At 39.6% G+C, this 19346-nt stretch overlaps 1 protein-coding gene across 2 annotated transcripts in view; it reads left to right on the forward strand.

Annotated features, from left to right (window-relative positions):
* Positions 1 to 18140, forward strand: part of csgalnact1a (chondroitin sulfate N-acetylgalactosaminyltransferase 1a) — a 36293-nt gene extending 18153 nt beyond the window's left edge. For both annotated transcript variants that reach the window (XM_042395553.1, XM_042395554.1), the window contains 6 exons: positions 758 to 974; positions 2947 to 3048; positions 14940 to 15118; positions 15211 to 15305; positions 15547 to 15628; positions 17321 to 18140. In XM_042395553.1, coding sequence (XP_042251487.1) covers positions 758 to 974; positions 2947 to 3048; positions 14940 to 15118; positions 15211 to 15305; positions 15547 to 15628; positions 17321 to 17613 — 968 coding nt within the window. In that variant the 3' untranslated portion in view covers positions 17614 to 18140. The remainder of the gene's footprint in view (positions 1 to 757; positions 975 to 2946; positions 3049 to 14939; positions 15119 to 15210; positions 15306 to 15546; positions 15629 to 17320) is intronic.
* Positions 18141 to 19346: the final 1206 nt, after the last annotated feature.

Genomic DNA, 19346 nt, shown 5'->3' on the forward strand with positions numbered 1-19346 from the left:
CAGTGGTTTCATATAGTGATATAAAAAGATTTTATATCACCTTGTGAACGGCTGATATCTGACCTAACTGGCTCTAACAAGCACACTACAACTTTCGAACTGTGACCATTGCAACCAGTATAACACATCCTGTCCATTAACAACTATAACTTTTGAAAAATGATAAATGGGCTTCCCTCTATGAAATAATACATTCTGCATCTATGAGCCAGGAGATGGTAATCTTAGCTTAGCATAAAGACTGGAATAAAGAGGAAAGGGCTGTACATATACCAAAGCGTAAAAGCGACAAGTTTTGGTGTAACGGGGGTTTGTGTTGCGGACTATTTTTTATCCGGGCCAGACATCCTGGAGTCTTGTTGACACTGGTCCCGCCACAAAATAGTCTGGCACATAGCGCCTCATAAAACCCCAATTTGTTGTTTTTAATCTTCAGTTTTTTGACAGATAAAACTAACAAGATATAATTTGTGAATTTTAGAGCTAAGGTCAGCTGATTTATTCTTTTACTTTTTGACAGAGCCAGGCTAGCTGTTTCCCCATTTCCAGTCTTCGTGCTAAGCTAAGCTAGCTATCTCCTGGCTTTAGCTTCATATTTACTGTATAGACATGAGAGTGAATCTTCTTATCTAACTCTGTTCCTTTAAACAGGCTTCTATACTGTATATTACTGTTTTATATAAACTTCTGACAAACATGCATGGTCACCTTCACTTTATTTGGTCATGAGTTCATATCTTTGTGTCGCACCCAACAGGTATCACTCGTACAGAGAAGGACAAAGGGACGCTGTATGAGCTGACGTTCAGAGGGGAGTCGAGTAATGAATTCAGGCGCCTGATCCTCTTCCGTCCCTTTGGGCCGCTGATGAAGGTGAAAAACGAGAGGGTGGACACAGCCGGCGTCCCGATTAACATCATCGTCCCACTGTCCAGACGCACAGACAAGTTCAAGCAGTTCATGCAAAACTTCAGGTCAGACTTAGTGATTCAACTTTTCTCCGATTTCTTTATTCTGCTTCCAGCTGTTAATTTTGAAGCAATGCAAACAATGCGACTTAAACCAAAAAGCCCCATATTAAATAATTCAAAATGTGTTTTCTGTATCACAAATAACAAACACAGGAAAATGTGATACACACAGGGACTGTGGGGGAGATTAAAGAAAATTAACATCAGAGAGGCAATTTTCCCTTTTTTTTATGGAACATGTAATTAACATTTTGAATGTGCACATGTAGTGTTATCAGTTAATTTATTTTGGTGCTGGTAGGCATAATCAGAATGTAAACAAATCTGAGCAAGGTTTAAATGTTTCTGACATGAATATGAATAAAGACGGCCTCACAGATCCCAGCTCAGTTTTTATCAGAAGCCACATGACCACAAGTAATGTTCGTACTTGCACACGTTTTAAGGCATACAGCAATTTAATCACAAGTAGATCCAGACTAGTATGTGTATAAGATAGAGGTTTGAATCTCTGTTATTAAAGCCCTGCGAGGCAATTATAATGAGAGTAGCTATTGTCATTTTTAAGAAATTCACATTCATGTTGTGACTAGCAGTCAAACCTCATCAGCTAACAGCAAAACGTGCTTGTCTGTCACCATCAGTTGAGGAAACATCCTCGTTAATGTCTGTGGTTTATTGCTGCCGCTGCTGCTGCTGCTGCTGCTTATCACAGCTCTTTTTACATGGTAAATCCTGCTTAGTAGCAGTGTTGCAGCCCATTAAAACGCCCCCCTGGGCAGAACAGCAGTAGTTGATATACAGCATGGCAAGAAGTGTACTTGCTTGAAAGACTTGTCGAGTTGCTGAGCAAACACTTTAGGCTCATCCATATTGAAGGTGTACTAGAAGAAATTGCACGTGGCTATGTGTTTGAGTGTGTGTTTAGGGGTTGATAACAGCAAGTGACTCTGTGTTTATCATATGTTAGACTGGAAAATAACTGGTATGTCTTCTAAGTGCAGAATAGAGATAAAATCCACACAAACACAAACAAACTGCAAACATTTGCAGACAGGCGCTCTGGAGTTAAAGAAGAAAATACTACTGCTGTTACTACATGATGAAATAATTATGAAAATCAATTTACTTCTAATAAAGCCGACATTTGAGAGAGAGCCTTTTACACAACAGCATCTATAATGACTGTAAAAATGTTATTATTCAAGACTACTCAGTATCTTCTGCACGTATTTAGTCTTTTTAAGCATCTTGTGTTCAGTTGAGTTTTATGAGATCCCCCCCCCCCACATCCGCTTCTGGGAAAATTCTGACATCTGCGCATATGTGTGTGTGTGTGTATGTGTGTGTAAGTGTGTGTGTGTCTTGTGGGAGAGGAGGTGAATTATCTTCAGCATGTGTGTGGTATATTTGACATGTCTCCATCAAAGTGCCTGCAGGCATCTCCCACCTGGTCTCTGCTCACATACATTACAATCCCTTGCTGTGCTTTAATTTAGTACTGTGTCAGAATGAGGAGAGTCGGGATTAGAGCTGAAACTAATGATTATTTTCATTATCAATGGAAATGTCAATATTTTTTTTGATTAATTGATGAGTAATTTAGTCTATAAAATGTCAGAAATAATGAAAAATGCCAATCACAGTCTCCCAGATGCAAAGGTGATCCCCAGAATCCCCTCAAAAAGTCAAATTATATACAAAGATATAAAACAGAAAAACAGCCAATTCTTATACTTAAGAAGCTGAAGCAAGCAACATTTTTTCTTGGTGAGTAACTTAAATGATTAATTAACTGTCAGAATTGTTGTTCAATTTGCACTAAAAAGAATAAAACTTGCAAACCAGGGCCTTCCTCTTCAAACCCCTCATTTTATTACAGTTCTCTTCCTTCCTACAATCCCCCCAGTTCTCAGTTTGAGAACCCTTTCATCCATAATGTCTCTTCCTCTGTGTGTTTTTTGTGTACGTACAGGGAAGTCTGCGTGCGTCAGGACGGCCGGGTCCATCTGACAGTGGTGTATTTTGGGAAAGAACAGATGAGCGAAGTGCGCAGCACACTGGAGAACACATCCAGGTGCGTTGGAACCACAGCCAAGATCACATCTTTGAATTAGAAGCCAAATGCAGAATATGAAACGCAATTTATGTAATGAAACAAATGCAGCCGGTGTCACGCACTTGTTCTCAGAGGCTCAGAAGCTGTAAAAATATTTTTCGCACATTTCCGCACATTCAGAAACCTCCTTTATTTGCGTTTTGTAATCTGTCTCTCTCTCGCAACACACACCTCCTGGCTCGGCATCCTGCCACAGCCAGTCATCTGCCTGATGAATAATGGAGCAGTGTGCCACCCATGCTGAGGAGCCGAGAGCTCGGCTACCTTTACCAGCCAACCCAGATAAATTACAACAGGTCTGTGATCGTCCCCTGACTCAAGCTCAACCTTTTCCCGTGGACTTTGACACCCACACCTCTGGAGACGATTGCTGCGAGCTGATCAGGAGTCAGATCCACTGTGGTTTGAGCCACAAATTCCCTAAGGGGGTTGCTATGGTGATGCTTGTCGATTCCCATCCTCGAAGGTTTTTGTGTGGCCTTGAATCAGTCGGACTGTCACCAGTATCACACAGCGTTTCTTTGTCTCTCCGTATTTCTGCCTGCTGCTGTCGCTGAGGGGAGATTTAAAGAAGGCAGCATTAAATACACTTGAAAAGGGTCACATGAAGCATTAATGAAGGCAAAATAAGAAAACATATGGAAAGAAGAACACAGAAACCTGCAAAGTAATTGATTTTAGTGTGGGAGAATTCTTGAAAGAGTGATTGCGAAGGTTTGTAAGACAGAGAGGCACTGAATGGAAAACAGTTAGAGCAGAAGTAAGAGAGAGTATAGTCAGTGAAAGGAGGTTGAATAAAGCACTTCGTCCTGTAATTTTTCTCCCTGAGCAGCGGTTCTGCCTTGAACTCTTTTAGTCTTTTGGTATTCTTCTCATAGCCTAACAATGCAGTCACCAGTTCTGTTGCAGCTTATCTGAGTGTGAATCAGTTCCTGTAATCAACTCTGTACTCCTCTTCTATTTTAGCTGGCTTTTAGACTGCGGTGGAAATGAATGGAAATCATCTGAAGAACATAACTTCCTGTGGTGCTATTATTTGAGACCCCAGGCTCACACGCATGGATCCAGACACACACATACAGTGTGCACAAATACCATCACAAAGTGAATATAGGATTGCATGTGCAGGCGGGCTGCAGCTGAGGATTCTTTTCTTCATTCTATTGATTTTTTTAGCTGAACAAGTTAATTTCTTAGTCCATAAAATGTCAAAAACAGTAACAATAGTCCATTTCGATTTACCTGAGCAAGAGTAATGTTTTAAAATTGCTTTTTTGTCTACCTAATGGTCAAAATCTAAAGGTGTTTTTAATTTACATAAAAAATACAACAAAAAAGACCTTCTACAGCCACACTAGTAGCCCTGTGAAGTACTTGAGCAAAACGCTAACATCAGCATGCTAATAAGTTCACAGTAACAATGCTAACATGTTGATGTTTAGCAGGTATAATGTTTACCATGTTCTTAGTTTACTCTGTTAGAATGCTAACGTTTGCCAATTAGCACTAAATGCGAAGTATAGCTCAGGCTGATGGGAATATTTTTCAGGTATTTGGTCATAAACCAAAATATTGGACACGTTTAATTTTTTTAACCTGATGATGGCACTCGAGGAAAAACCGAGGTTGTGAAAATTCATCTTGAGGGAACCTGAACATTCAGTATGTACTACATTGCGTGTCAATTCATCCAAAAGTTGTCGAGACATTTGACTAAAAAACAAAAATACCAACCTCATGGTGGTGCAAGAGGAAAAATCAGGGGATCACCAAAGTCAGAAGGAATCATCTTCTAGACCTCCATTCTTATGAATGTCTGTACAAAATTTCATGTCAGTCCATCAGATAGTTGTTGAGATATTTCAGTCTGTGTTGGACCAACTAACCGACAGATAGACTGACATCCCTGCCATCCCTAGACCCATGCCGCTAATGTGGCTAAAGCAAAAGCACAAACTAATCCTCACATTTGTGAAGTTGTACTGAACCGATTTGGGGTGCTTTTACTTGATTAATGACTTGAAGAATAAATCAATTATCACAATTGTTCTTTTATCGACCAACTGTGTTAAATTAATTGTCTGATGCATCCCACATACTAACTGATTTTATTCAGTTTTTAACCTAAAATAATCTAAATTCCAATTTTAACCCTAAGAACCAAGTTTAAAACCTAAAAGAAGAGTTGATGATTGGCCAGAATGACCTTGTACTAAAACCAACTACACTAAAACTTGAGGATGGTTCACACAAAGATACAGTACAAGTACAAGTACACACACACACACACACACACACACACACCTTCACTCCCAAACAAGTCAATATCTGTTCCCAGCAATGATGGTATCATTAGCAGCTGATCTGATTGCACACTGCCCTTCCAACAAATTAAATTCACCTCTAGTTTGGTTTGTGTCTGGTCCCAAATAACCACTAGCAATGCCTTTTTCTGTGTGAAATCACATGCAGTCACACTCTGTGCTTTTTAGTAGCACAGTGTCCCAGCTCACATTCTTCCAAAACAACATTTACATGACTATCAACAGCCAATATAAACTACTCGAGGCAAACTTCCCATGAAGCTCACTCAGAGAAATGGCTGCAATGCCACAGCTGGCATAATCTAAGATCTAAATTGACTGGATCTTCACCAGTTTTCTATCCCATGTCAACGCCTCTTTAGGGTTTAAATGAGAGTGAAAAGGCTTTTTATTGCAGGAGCTATCTCATGTGCAGAGCCAAACCAACAATGACTTGATCCTACTTATTCCTTGGTGCTGTAGACCTTCATTGTTGCCCAAAAACTATTAAAAACACATCAATGAGCCACATCATTGCACTGAGTGAAGTTCCTTCGCTTCAATTATGGTCATGGTAGTTTGTTAAGAAACAACTCCAAAGACTAATGACAGTAATCCCATTTTCAGTCTCTAGAGAGCAGTTCCTTGTAAGGAACATGGTTCCGTTTACAGAGCTTCGCTAGCTTGTTGTGCTACATATCACAACCTCTTGACTTTGTACTAAAGTTCTTTGAAAATTTACAATCTACAATGTAGTACAAAGTCAAGGAACTACTCTCCGGAGACAGAAAACATGATCGCTGTTATTAGTCTTTGGAGCCGTTTCTGAACACACTACCGTGACCGTAATCTTCGTGGCGAAGGAACATGTCAACCGGTGCAACGGTGTGGCTCATTGACATGTTTTTAATAGTTTTTGGACAACAACAGACTAGAGCTGCAAGGACTAGTTAATTAATCGATTACTTGCCTACAATTAAATTAATTGGCAAATATTTTTTATAATTGATTGTTTTTAATCATTTTTTAAGAAAAAATTGTGCAAATTTTTGTATTCCAGCTTCTCAAATGTGAATATTTTCAGTTAATTGAGAAAATAATCGACAGATTCCGATAATGAAAATAATTGTTAGCTGCAGCCCTACAACAGAGGTCCATAGCACAGAGGAATAAGATATATTAGGCTTTGGATACACACACAATACTTGTGAGTTGCCAGCCATATCCTTTAAAGGCTGAACCAGTTCTTCTGTAACAACAGCCAAAACTAGCAGAATAAAAGAGTGAGAAAGAGGTGCTCTAGCAAATCTGAACCTCAGTCTTCAAGCATTCTGCCAGACACCAGGGATATCGTTTAAAATAGATAGAATCAGTTGCTATATCGCTTACACATCCGTATTTCAAAGACTAGACTCAGTCTCAAACCATTGGGGGGCATGTAGGTTTCTGAGCCTTACATGCTCAAGAATAATAATTCAAAACAACGTGAGATAGTGAGGAAGAGCCGAAGGGACATTTTGTGTGAAGGAGGGAAGAAGAAGAATGGGTGTTTTAAGAGATACCAGTCGATACATATGAATAATTACTGTGCTCCTGAAGCAGAGGAGAGAAGAGGTCTGAGGGGGAAAACAACAAGAGGGGAGAGAGGGCATGGCTCCGCTGCAAAAAGAGATTCAAAGATCTCAAAGAAAATGGGATGCAAAGATAAGAAAGAGAAGGACGAGTTTGGACAGCCAAAGAAACAAAGTACTTCTTTAGCCATCGCCTTTCTCTCATACCAACTTGCAACAGCCTCTCAAACAAGTCTTTCGTGTTATTGTGGCATTCAGTTCACAGACGGGTCAACAACTCTCTGAAGAGTCTCTGACTTCTCTGATGAAGCAAGAGGATAATGCTGAGCCGAGGGTGATTGGGAGAAGGTTATGAGTGGATGAAATGATAACCAAATCACAGACAGAGTTTGAAAGCTGTCCAACGTCCATATTTAGGAGAGCATGTGTCTTAACAGATCACCACAGACCCATTCTGCAAATTACTCGGTGTTAATAACTTGTTTAGCTGTCTCGCCCGAGGGTTGAGTCTGAGAGTGATCACAACAAGTCTGCATTTTTTATAGCTTGCACTTTACCTCTCCATTACATGCAGAGACTGCTGATTCCCCAGCTCACTGTAAAGCACAAGGTTTGTTTTCTTCTTTAACACAATAGCCCAGGGAGGATACACCAGCTCCCCTGCTCTGTAAACTGCAGGCAGGTGACAGACAGACACAGGAAATATGATTTGTTTGAAAATTATTGCAGGCATAAAGAGTTCCCAGGTAGGAGGTAGACGCTGACTGACAATGCTGCATCAGAAAACATACAGAGATGTTGAAGAAGTGAGAGCGGTTCAGCTTCTTTAGTTCAAAAACATATTTATGAGGCAAAAAGAAAGCGTGCTCCTCTGGTATCTCAGAAATGTGTCGAGACTGAAAAGGAGCCTGGATGTGGCCACATATAGAGGCTTACTGTCGAGACTCAGCAAGTAGTCTGAAGTCAGTCCTCGAGCTATAACTGCACACAAGCACATATATACAAATGGTTGCACACAAACACAGATTTACTGAGTGAGAAAAAAAACAAACACAGAGAGAAAATCTGGTCTCTCCCCTCCCTGTCCTAAGCAGAACTAACAGGATCAGGCCTGCTGCTAAGACACAACATGACAGCTCTTTACAGGCTTCTCACTCTGACACAATTTCAACAATTTAGCTACTAGGTACCAGCCATCACGCCTACAGTAAACAAACTGACTATTTTAGGCCTTAATGAGGATGCTAATGCCTGAGGGGACGGAAGAAGAAAAAGAGCAGGATATAAGAAGTAATTTAGAGAACGAGGATGTTGCAGGATTTAAGTGGACTTTTCCACTTGACACACAATAGCCAGGCTGTGCTGGCATTTGTGGGCTCAGAAAATGGGATCACACATACATATGGAGATGTGAGAATTATTTACACAGCTAATGCGCCGAGGACAGCACACACACACACCATGCACTTGCCAGGATGAATAGATCAACCTTGGCTCAAACAGAGACAATTACATTTCCCCCTAAATAACACTGGTAATCAGGAAAATATCTTCGCCCTTTATACTACTAATAAATTATTTATAACTGCATGTCCCCTAAAGTTTATTTATGAGGGGCTGAATTTGTAAATGATTGCAGGAGATAGTAAAAGTGTACAAATGTGCTATCATAGCTAACCTATGTTGTCAGTGTTACTGAATTATGGATAATGCAGAAATACACTTAGATGCTTTCTTGCCAAGAGTTAGATGAGGAAATCGATACCACTCTCATATCTATCCTTTAAATTTATGCTACCACCAGTAAACCATTAGCTTAGCTTAGCTTAGAATAAAGACTGGAAGCAGGGGGAAACAGCTAGCATGGCTAATCCGTACAACAAATGTGACAATTTGTAGTTTTACAGGAGGTTATTTGTAGAGTCAGTAGTAAACATCTTAAAAAATATGAGACATTTGACACTGACAACACAATGGCTTAAAAAGAAGCTGTAAGATTTAAAGTGCAAAAGTGCGGAAGTGCTGAAGTGCTTGTGCATTTATTGCACATTGCTCTATTGCACTAAGATTTAGCACTAGAGTTCAGTAGCTTGATGGAGGCTGGAACAAACAATAGCTTCAAGCAGTTTGATTTGCATTTTGGCACAAGAAGTCTTCTTCCTGATGGCAGAGGTTCGTACTCAGAGAAGAGAGGATGTTGAGAATCTGCAATGATTTTTGTTGATTGTTTCTGCTTGTACAGGCTCTGTCTGGGCTCATATTCTTTCTTCCCTATTATTTCATAGCTGTCTTGTTCATGCTGGCAAGTCTGCTTTTCAGTGGCACTGTTAGGTTGCCAAACCCTGCTGTAATTCTATATCTAATGATGCTCTCTAGGATTGCCTGGTAGAACATCAGCATGATCTGGCTGCTCACTCCATACAGCCTCAATCGCCTTACAAAGTAAAGTCTCTGCTGCAGTCTATTGCACAGGTTATCAATGTGTGTTTTCCAGAAAAAAAGGTTGTCTATGTGGACACCTAAGTATTTATACAAGGACACCTGAATGATTGTCTGGTTTTTGATGACCACTGGCTCATGGTCAGTCACTTACCTCGGGTCATAGACCATCTGTATTTAGGTGACATTCAGGAAGGTGTCTTTCTCATTGTGGTACACAGACGGGTCCATGTCCTTGTGGAGAAAGCTCAAAATCATGGTATCATCAGCAAATTTTATAATATAATTATTGGGATGTACTTTCCTGCAGTCAGTAGTGCACAATGAAAAGAGTACAGGTGATACCACACAACCTTGTGGAACCCCTGTACTGCTGTGATTGGTCTCTGACGATGTGCCATTGACCTTCACTTGCTGTGTCTTATTAGTTAAAAAGGAATAAAATCATCTAATCAGGGTAGTGTTAACACTCATGTCTTCCAGCTTCTCTAAAAGCAGGTAGGGTTGCACAGTATGAAACGCTGAACTAAAATCAATAGATAAAATTCGAGCAGAGGCTTTTATGTTCTCAAGGTGCTTGGAGATGAGATGCTGAGAATGGCGTCTTCAGTGCTGCGCTCATGCCTATTGAGAATTTGACCTGTATCTAACATTGGCTCGACTTGCGTCTTGAGCAGGGATGCTACAAATCTCTTAAAATATTTCATGACAATTTAGGTAAAAGCTACAGGATGAAAATCATTATTCACTGCGGCACAGTTTCTTACACACTTGTGATATGATTGACTTCTTCCACAAAGCTGGGACAGTGTGAGTTGTAATGTAGAACACCATGCTGATGTCAATTCCTCTGCACGTTCTTTGAGCAAAAAAGCTGGCAGTCCGTCTTGGCCTGTGAACTTAATAGTGCACACCCTACTGAAAAGACGCTGAACACTAGGTGGGTCCATGTGGCATCAGTGTCTGGCAGAGACTGCAACATATTGTCACCGTCATGAGAGAAGTTTTTTGTTCACTCAAGGTGATAATTTGTTTCTTTGCAGGGTTCATTGTGTCCCAGAGTTTTATAGTGTTTGAAGTTTGAAAGCTCTGCTCCACCGTTTGCCTGTGTTGTTCCCTTGTATTTGTAAGTTGTTTAAGTTCTTTTTGAACTACTGATAGTCTTGCTCTCTCTTTATTTCTAAAGGCTTGCTTTTTCCTATTTATGCAGTTTTTGATTTTTTTTTTTTTTTTTTGTAATATAGGGTTTATTGTCAGGATAGACGACGACATCCTTCTTGGCTACCACACTGTCGACACAGAATTTCATGTCATCGGTTATGGTGACGGTAGCCTCATCAAGCTCTAGTGTGTGAAATATAGACCAATCTGTACAATTAAAAAACCCTTAGTGTCTTGATTGAATTATCTGTCCACACATTAACAGTCTTATGTTCAGGTTTGCTTGACTTGAAAGCTGATTCATATGAGGGAATTAGGTATATCATATTGCGGTCTGAGTTTGAAAGGAAAAAAGCTGTTGGACTATTTCATTTCTTATAGCTTATTATAATTATTATTATAGTAGGTGAGGAATATGGCTCTCAAGACAGATTTACATCTATTTTGTTTCCCTCCAGTGAAATTAATTGGAGGTTAAAGTGAAACTTGAAGTGTTTTATTGTTTAAGCCCCAAAATCCACAGTGTGTCCACACAGTCATCTTGTGCAAAAATGTATTCAAAAGTTTATCTGAAGCTTATATGAAGCTTCAGCATTCTGAGTTAGTCATATCAAGTGGATATCTGCCACATTAACAGTCATTTTAGCATCAGATCCCCTCTTTGTGTTTCCAGTGTTTCCCTGTTGAGCTGCGGTGGAAGTATAGTAACAAAAAGAGAGACTTTGGCACTGAAAAGACTGTAACGATGAAAGATATCTACTTGATTTGACTCATTTAGACAGCTGAACCTTCATATTAGCTTCAGATAAACTTTTGAGTACATTTTTGCACAGAAAGAGGCTTGTGGATTTTGGCCCCCATCACTTACATTGTAAGTGCATTATGAAGGGATCTTCTAATGGTCAGTATGAACAGGAGGAATGATTAAGGCAAGAAGAATTGTGAACACATCCTTCAAAGTTGAGACTGAATCAAAATGTGAATGGTTAACATTGTTTGAGACAAACGGGGCTATTGTGCTCTGTGTCTTCCATCTGTTGACAGTTTACTGCCAGCGGGTGGGTCCACCTCTCCTGGGACTCTGTGTAGACTGGAACAGATTGACTCTGTTTGGATTCGTAAACTGTAGAAAGACGTGGAGACTGGACTCTTGTCTGCTGATGTTTTGACTGACAGCACAAAAATACACAGGCAGGTATTGACGGACATAGAAGTCTTGTAATAGTTCCTGATATTTTAATTATTTCTGGAAATTTCCCTTTATATTTTAAGTCAGGACACATATTTTGGATGTGAGGACATTGTTTATCTGGTCAACCAGAGTTGTTATTCAGACAGACAAATAAGACGCTCATGAGTACTGATGTGTTTATGTTTCTCTGGGATTTAGGGCAGTTACGACCAGGATCAAATGGTTTTATTATGTCTTATTTATGGGAGAGGCTGAGTGAGAGGATGGGAGCAAGAGAAAGGTTTTTATGCAGGAATAAACATGAATAAATATGCTGATACACAACATCCACAGGCACAGAAGTGAGACATGGAAATGTGGGGAGCATGATTCAAGTTGCCTCTGGCAAAAACAAACAGACCGTTTTTCCTCTGGTCATCCTTGTTTCCTTTAACAAAGCTGTGCATGTCTACCTTTTCTCCGGCTACTTTTTCCCATGTCTTATGCCACCCAGCATCACATGAATGAAGGCAGAGGCTTGATCCTGTTTGTTCTGCCTCGGACAGAGACATGTGAACCAGTTTTCATCAGTGTCCTCTATCTGAAGTTGATGCAAGGGTGCGTGTGTGCTTGTGTTGTGTGTCAGTCAATGTGCATGCATGAATAAAGCATTAGTCACTAACAGTGTGAATTGTTACGGTTTAGGAGAAAGCCACAGCCTCAGAGTACATCTGGATGCAGCTGTTTCTCTTTACTCTCACCACATCCTTGAAACAAGCGACCTTGATCAGTGATGGAGGACGCTTTGTTGTCCGATTGATTTTCAGTTTTCATTTAAGGTTTGTTGTTCGTATCTCCAACAGAATCAGTATGAGACAAGCAGAACCTAAAAACAAGGAACATGTTGGAGGAACGAAGTGCAGTTCAGTCCACAAAAGTTTGTGCTTATGTGGACTTTGGAAAGGAGATTGTGGAGGTCATGATGTTTTAATCTTTCGGTGGAAAATGCCAATGATGTGAGACATAAAGGGAAGCGAATTGAGGATTACCAGGGCCGCTACCACTGATGGAACCCAGGTCGAAATTGAGCTGTGGGCCCCAAAAGAGAGCCAAAGTCAATCTGGAACTTGTGGCTTCTGCTCCAGAAGTAGGAAAACCTCACTGAAAATCCCACTGACATTTGTAACTATGCTAATAACTAAAAATCCAGCCTTGCAACAGAACATTTCTAAGCAGCATGTCATGTGGCTTGCTTCATATTTTAGATAAGGACGGGAGTTTTCTGGAACACAATCTAATATCGTTGTTTATTTAATAGTTATGTTTTTTTAGCGGCCTTCAAGAACATCATTTCCCATCAGTCCTAAACGTTTGTAGGCTAAATGTATTGGCTCGGCAGAGGAGACGAGTCCATGAGTGAGTGAGGGGGTCGCGGTCGCAGCAGAGATTACAACTAGAAAGTTGAAAAATTACTTTAGAAGACAGCGTTGGGGAGTTTTATGATTGCATGGCAACATACCAGTGTCGCCATGTTTGTAGTTCTTTTAATGGGGGCTGTATTTTTTTCTGTGCACACAACAAAAATGGTGTTTAACCTTGTTAAAATAACAAAGTGTTAAATTTCTGATAGCAACTGCTGGAGTGGATGCTGAGTGTTCTTAGAATATGGAAAGTCGACCCCAGGAACATGCTTCGTCTTTCAGACAGACAGATGAAAGAACGCTAATGAGAGATTGCATTGAGTTACAGAAGCTAGTTAAACGAAGGCTAACCAGACGTGACATCATGATGTCAGCTCTCTATAGGCCCTCTGAATCCTTCCACTCTCTAAATATTGTATTGTGTTGCTTTCAAATACCCGTCAGGCACAGTCCACATGGCAGCTTAATTATATTTTTGCCCAGAGCCCCAGAACTCAACCAGCACTCCTCTTCTGAATTACTATCTGTTCCCTCGTGCGCTGAGCTAGTTTGTAGTGATTTGATTAAGCACTAATTCATTTAGGAATAGGCATCATGGGAGCAAAATATCAACTGGAAGAATAAAGATATTAGAATTGGATTTTGGCGCAGGGCACCTCCACAAGACAGGGCCTCGAGATCAGGTAAAAATGCATCTTAGGGTTCTCATTTTCAGTTTTTCTTTAATTGATGCATTTTCCCAAACAAACAAACTGATAAGTTAATCAAATTACCACAAACTAATTGCCACAGAGCGAATCAGGGGCCCCAGGGCAGTTGCTTTGTAATCCGGCCTCCAGGACTGTCTGTGCTGCAGGTGCCGACATACCTAAATGCAGATCACGATGACTGTTTTGCTGCAGGGAGAGATTTCACAACTGGGATGCACAATGGGTTTAGAGACTCCTGTCAACACCGAGATTATATTTATATATTGCAAGCTTATTGCAATATATAAAGCTCATTGTTGACCATTTGAATCGCTCATATTAGCTGATGAATTAAGCTAACGCACATTTTCTGAAGCGTTTCACACAACACACAATCCAAAAAGGTTTCTGCTTTCAAAAAATCCCTTTTTTTCACAACTCAGTTTAATTCTCTACAATTTAATTCAATGAATTACTGGCATGGTGTTTTGAAAAAAACAAACAAAATCTTGCCAATGTATATATGTACGTAAACAAAACCAGTAATACATACAATGGGTGAAGGCTGCAACTAGCAATTTTTTTTTTGATTATTTTATGATTGATTTTATTATCAATTAATCGTTTAGTCTGTGAAATGTTAGAAAATAGTGAAAAATGGCATTCACAGTTTTTTCAGAGGCCACAGTAATGTTTTCAATTAGCTTGACTTAGAGCTTAAAATGTTAAGATATTCAATTTACTGTCATGTATGAAAAGCAAATTGTCACATTTGAGAGGCTAGAATTGAAGAAGGTTCGGCATTTTTGCTTAAAAATTACTAAAAGTGATGAATTGATTATCAAAATTGTTGCCAATTACCTTTCTGTCGATCGATTAATCAATTAATCGACTAATCATTGCAGCTCTACAATGAATACATTCAAAAGTAGTCTTCCAAGGAGAGTTTGAATAAGCTCTTCTTTTGAGTAAATTCAGGAAACTTATTTCTATTTTTATCATTTTGGTCAATTCATAAGAGAACTGACTACTGTTTTTTTTTGTCTAACCACTGTTAACCACTGACTAACCTCGCTTCCTCTCTGTGTCTGCAGGGAAGTTAATTTTAAAAACTACACCCTGCTGCAGCTGGACGAGGAGTTTTCTCGAGGACGGGGTCTAGACGTCGGGGCCCGAGCCTGGAAAGGAGGCAACGTGCTCCTTTTCTTCTGCGACGTGGACATCTACTTCACCGCTGACTTCCTCAACACCTGCCGCCTCAATACGCAGCCTGGTGAGACACACAGTGTGTCACGCACACACACACACACATTCCCATCAAATCACAGCCTAGTTGTGTGACACCGCTGATTCTCCCCCTCTCAGGCAAAAAGGTGTTTTACCCGGTGTTATTCAGCCAGTACAATCCCACTCTGATCTACGGAAGTCCTGAGCACATCCCACCTGTGGAGCAACAGCTGGTAACACATACCAATCAAATCTATCTTCTCTCTTTCCTTTTTCAAACACTCTGAGAGCCACTTGTGGAAAATATCATACTCAATGCTACGCTATATAGCTTGGAGGTTTTGAAATATTTCCCCTCTCCAGGTGTGAGGTGTTCAAATCAACAGAAGCGTTGTTTGAAGTGCCTCCTGTGTGTGTTGTGCTGATATATTTCTCTTCATAGCTCTCTAAGACTTGCGGTTCTTTTCTCCTCAGGTGATCAAGAAAGACACAGGGTTCTGGAGGGATTTCGGTTTCGGTATGACCTGCCAGTACAGGTCTGACTTTATCAACATAGGTAATTATTACAGAGCAACAACATCATCACATCACAACAACATATTAGTGATATAGCAATGTCTAAACAGTGGCTCTTGGGGGTTTATTATCTGTGCAGAGGCGTTACATAACACGGTAAAATGGGCTTCCTGGATCGCTACAGCTACGTTAATGGTGCCATAGCTTAATGGATATGAAAAACTTCAAGCACAAATGGTTCAATATTACATTACTTTTCTTAACTTTGGGGAGATTTCATTACATTACTCTGTATGGAATAGCGCTGAGTAGCAGCAGCAGCATACATTAGCATATCTCATAGCCCCATGTCTTCTCCGTCTGTATATTAGGTGAGGAATATTGGCTCTCAAGACAGATTTACATCACTTTTAATTCCCCCCCCAAGTGAAATCAGTTAGAGGCAACAGTGAAATTGAAAGTGTTTTATTGTTTAGGGCCCAAACACTATCACACAAGCATGCAGATTAATTCACACAAAACAAGGCTCCAGGAGGGCCAGAAGTCTGTTTTTAAGGACTATTTTGACATTTTCAGAAAAGCTTAGCTTGACATAAAGACTGAAAATAAGGGGAGACAGATAGCCTGGTTCTATCCCAGGAGTAACACAATCCACAAATTGTTGTTTTTACACTTAACACATTGAACAAACAAGATGTAACATGTAATTTTGTGAAGTTTAGAGGTGTTGTAGGTGGATTTTCTTGCATTAGGAGAGAGCCATGCTAGCTGTTTCCACTTTTTCCCATTCTTTATGTTTAGATGAGTTAACCAACTGCTGTCTGTAGCTTCATATTTAGCATACTAAAGAGATAACATAATAAAATCTGTCTACCAGCTCCTCTATAGCTCACCGATTAACTCGTTATATCACATTTGTTTAATCTGTACTAAAAATGAAGCATAAAAACGACAATGGGGGGTTATGTGCCGGACTATTTCTTGCCCAGGAAAACTAACTTTCCCATAAAAGACTCTAACTCGTATTTTACACTTCTGTTTATACGCATTAAACAAAAAAAACAACAACTATATATTGAGTTTTAGAGGTATTGGTAGGCTGATTTTGTTACCTTTGGAGAGAGCCAGGGTAGCTGTTCAAATGTATTTATTTTACAAAATGTGGGACCATTACTTTAAAAGCCAAATTAAGTTGTGCAGTTCTATGTTCTTCAGAAAAAAGAATGAAATGAGCTATTTAGGCCATGAGTGCATACATGCAAACAAATGAGCGATTCATCTGCTGTGTTCAAATTCCTGTCTTATCTGTTTAGCCCTGAAGCACGAGTTTAAAAACTGGAGACTGAGACAAAGTAATGAAAATAAAACTGCAGGGAGACACAAAGCTTGAGCAAAAGCTGACATGAGTAGTTCTCAAGTCTGCAAATTTAAGTATGTTGGATCGAATAGTTCATCATCATCAGTCCAAAATGTCCTCAGTGCCCACTTATGAAACAACAAACCAGGCAGTGTGGAGGGAAAACTGATTATCATCACATGCTGTACACTCTAATCAGGAATCATAATCAGCATTCCTTTAAGAGGTAGCGAACACAGCTCTGAAAATATAAATAGCCCAGAAAAGTGTTTGCATATAAAGAGGTTTGAAATATCCACTTAATATAACAACACATCCTATAATGATATTATAATAGTTTTACATTACATTCCCATTCTGCTCTCTTATCTCCAGGAGGCTTTGACATTGACATCAAAGGCTGGGGTGGTGAAGACGTCCACCTCTACAGAAAGTACCTCCACAGTAACCTCCTAGTGGTCCGCGCGCCGTCTCGTGGCTTGTTCCACCTGTGGCACGAGAAGCATTGTGCTGATGAGCTCCCTCCAGACCAATACCGTATGTGCATGCAGTCCAAGGCCATGAACGAGGCCTCGCACGGCCAGCTGGGGATGCTGTTCTTCAGGCACGAGATTGAGGCTCACCTTCGCAAGCAGAAACAGCAAAACTCAAACCCCAAGAAGACATGAAGACTTGCACCTGATTGAGTTGAGTTACATCATCGCAATGACTGCAGTCAGATCAATTCAACTGAACTGAACTACATCAGATTTAAGAGGAATAGCTCAACATTTTGGGAAATAGGCTTATTCTCTTTAGAGTTAGATGCGAAGATCGATACCGCTTTCATATCTGTCTATTAAATATGAAGTTACAGCCAGGACATGGTTAGGATAGCTTAGCATAAAGATTGAAAGCAGGGGGAACAGCTAGCCTGGCTCTGTCCAAAGGTAACATCTATGTTTCTATTTATTGACTATTTCTTGGCCAGGTGAAGTGACTTCCACGTCCAAAAAATAGCCCAAATTGTAATTTTTACACTATTTACACACAGTTTTTGTACAGATTTAAAAGAACAACAACAAAAAAAACAACAAAACAAGATAAAATGTGAATTAATGAGCTTTGGAGGCGCTGGTAAATGGATTTTGTTTCCTTTGACAAAGCCAGGCTAGCTGTTTCCAGTCTTTATGCTAAGCTAAGCAAACTGTCTCCTGGTTGTAGCTTCATATTTAACAGAAAAATATGAGTGGTATTGGTCTTCTCATCTAACTCTCTGCAAGAAAGAAAATAAATGCATTTTCCGAAATGTTGAACTATTCCTTTAATGAAACAATGTGAAGACTTTTTACTTTTCAAGGACTCAGCGCACCTTGTTGCTCTGTTTTGATCTGGAAAGAGCAACATAAAGTTAAAACTGCTCAAGACATTCGCCCATGCATGGACGATAATCAACAGATTTCCTGTCTGATACATCCATCTGTAATTAAACATTTGTATATTTCTCTGTAACTGCAGGCAAACCCTCTCAGAAAGAAAACAGAGCCTAAGTTTGAGCTATTACATCTCTCTGAACCGTGTGCCTTGTGTGAATAAAACCTTAACACTGTCCCTTCAGGATGAACCAGTTAAAACTGAACTTATCTACAGGTTTTTATATGTAGGGAAACAGCACCACCTAGTGGACTGAAAGTGAACGACATGCTGGCAAATAAATGAAGGACTTGTTTAAAGCCTGGGATGGCCTTGTAAACATAATTTTTATATAAATTATTGATGCTTAATCTTCATTCCTTTATTTATGTTTGTTATTGTTTTGTAAATGCCACCATTTATAAGTATTATAATTTCAGTTTTTCTCATTTCAAATGCAGTTGGTGCCTGGTGACAGTATTACATGTGGGCCATTTGCCTCTATAATGAAGTGAGAAGGAGAAAGAAAAACCTGCCATAAATTACATCATCTTTAGCTATTTGTCTGTAAAATGACAAAAGCTTGATGAGTATGAGGCCTGGTGAGATAAATTTATTTTTTAAATGTTTAATTTAAAAGATAATGTAGACTAATTTGTGTTTTTGTCATTTAACTAATTTGTTGATGCATAGTGGTCAGAAAAAAAAAGAAAAATTATTGACTGGCAGTTTTAGTGTTCACTGTCCTGACACTGACGATGACTTAATAAGTCAGAATGAGCCTATTAATCTTAATATTTTTGTGTCTGTCAATCAAATGTGACTGTTTTGTACAAAAATATACACACCTACACAGAATTGGGAGTGCAATAATGAAAAGAAAATGTGACATTACATGTCATTACATTACTAAGCAGTCACAGTAACTAGAGATGCTGTATGTTTAGAGATATAAAACCATCTTCATCAACTGCCTAGATGGTTATTTTGTATTTGTTCTGTCCTTAAA

This window comes from Thunnus maccoyii, chromosome 19 (assembly GCF_910596095.1).
Source record: "Thunnus maccoyii chromosome 19, fThuMac1.1, whole genome shotgun sequence".
In the NCBI taxonomy this organism is placed as follows: domain Eukaryota; kingdom Metazoa; phylum Chordata; class Actinopteri; order Scombriformes; family Scombridae; genus Thunnus; species Thunnus maccoyii.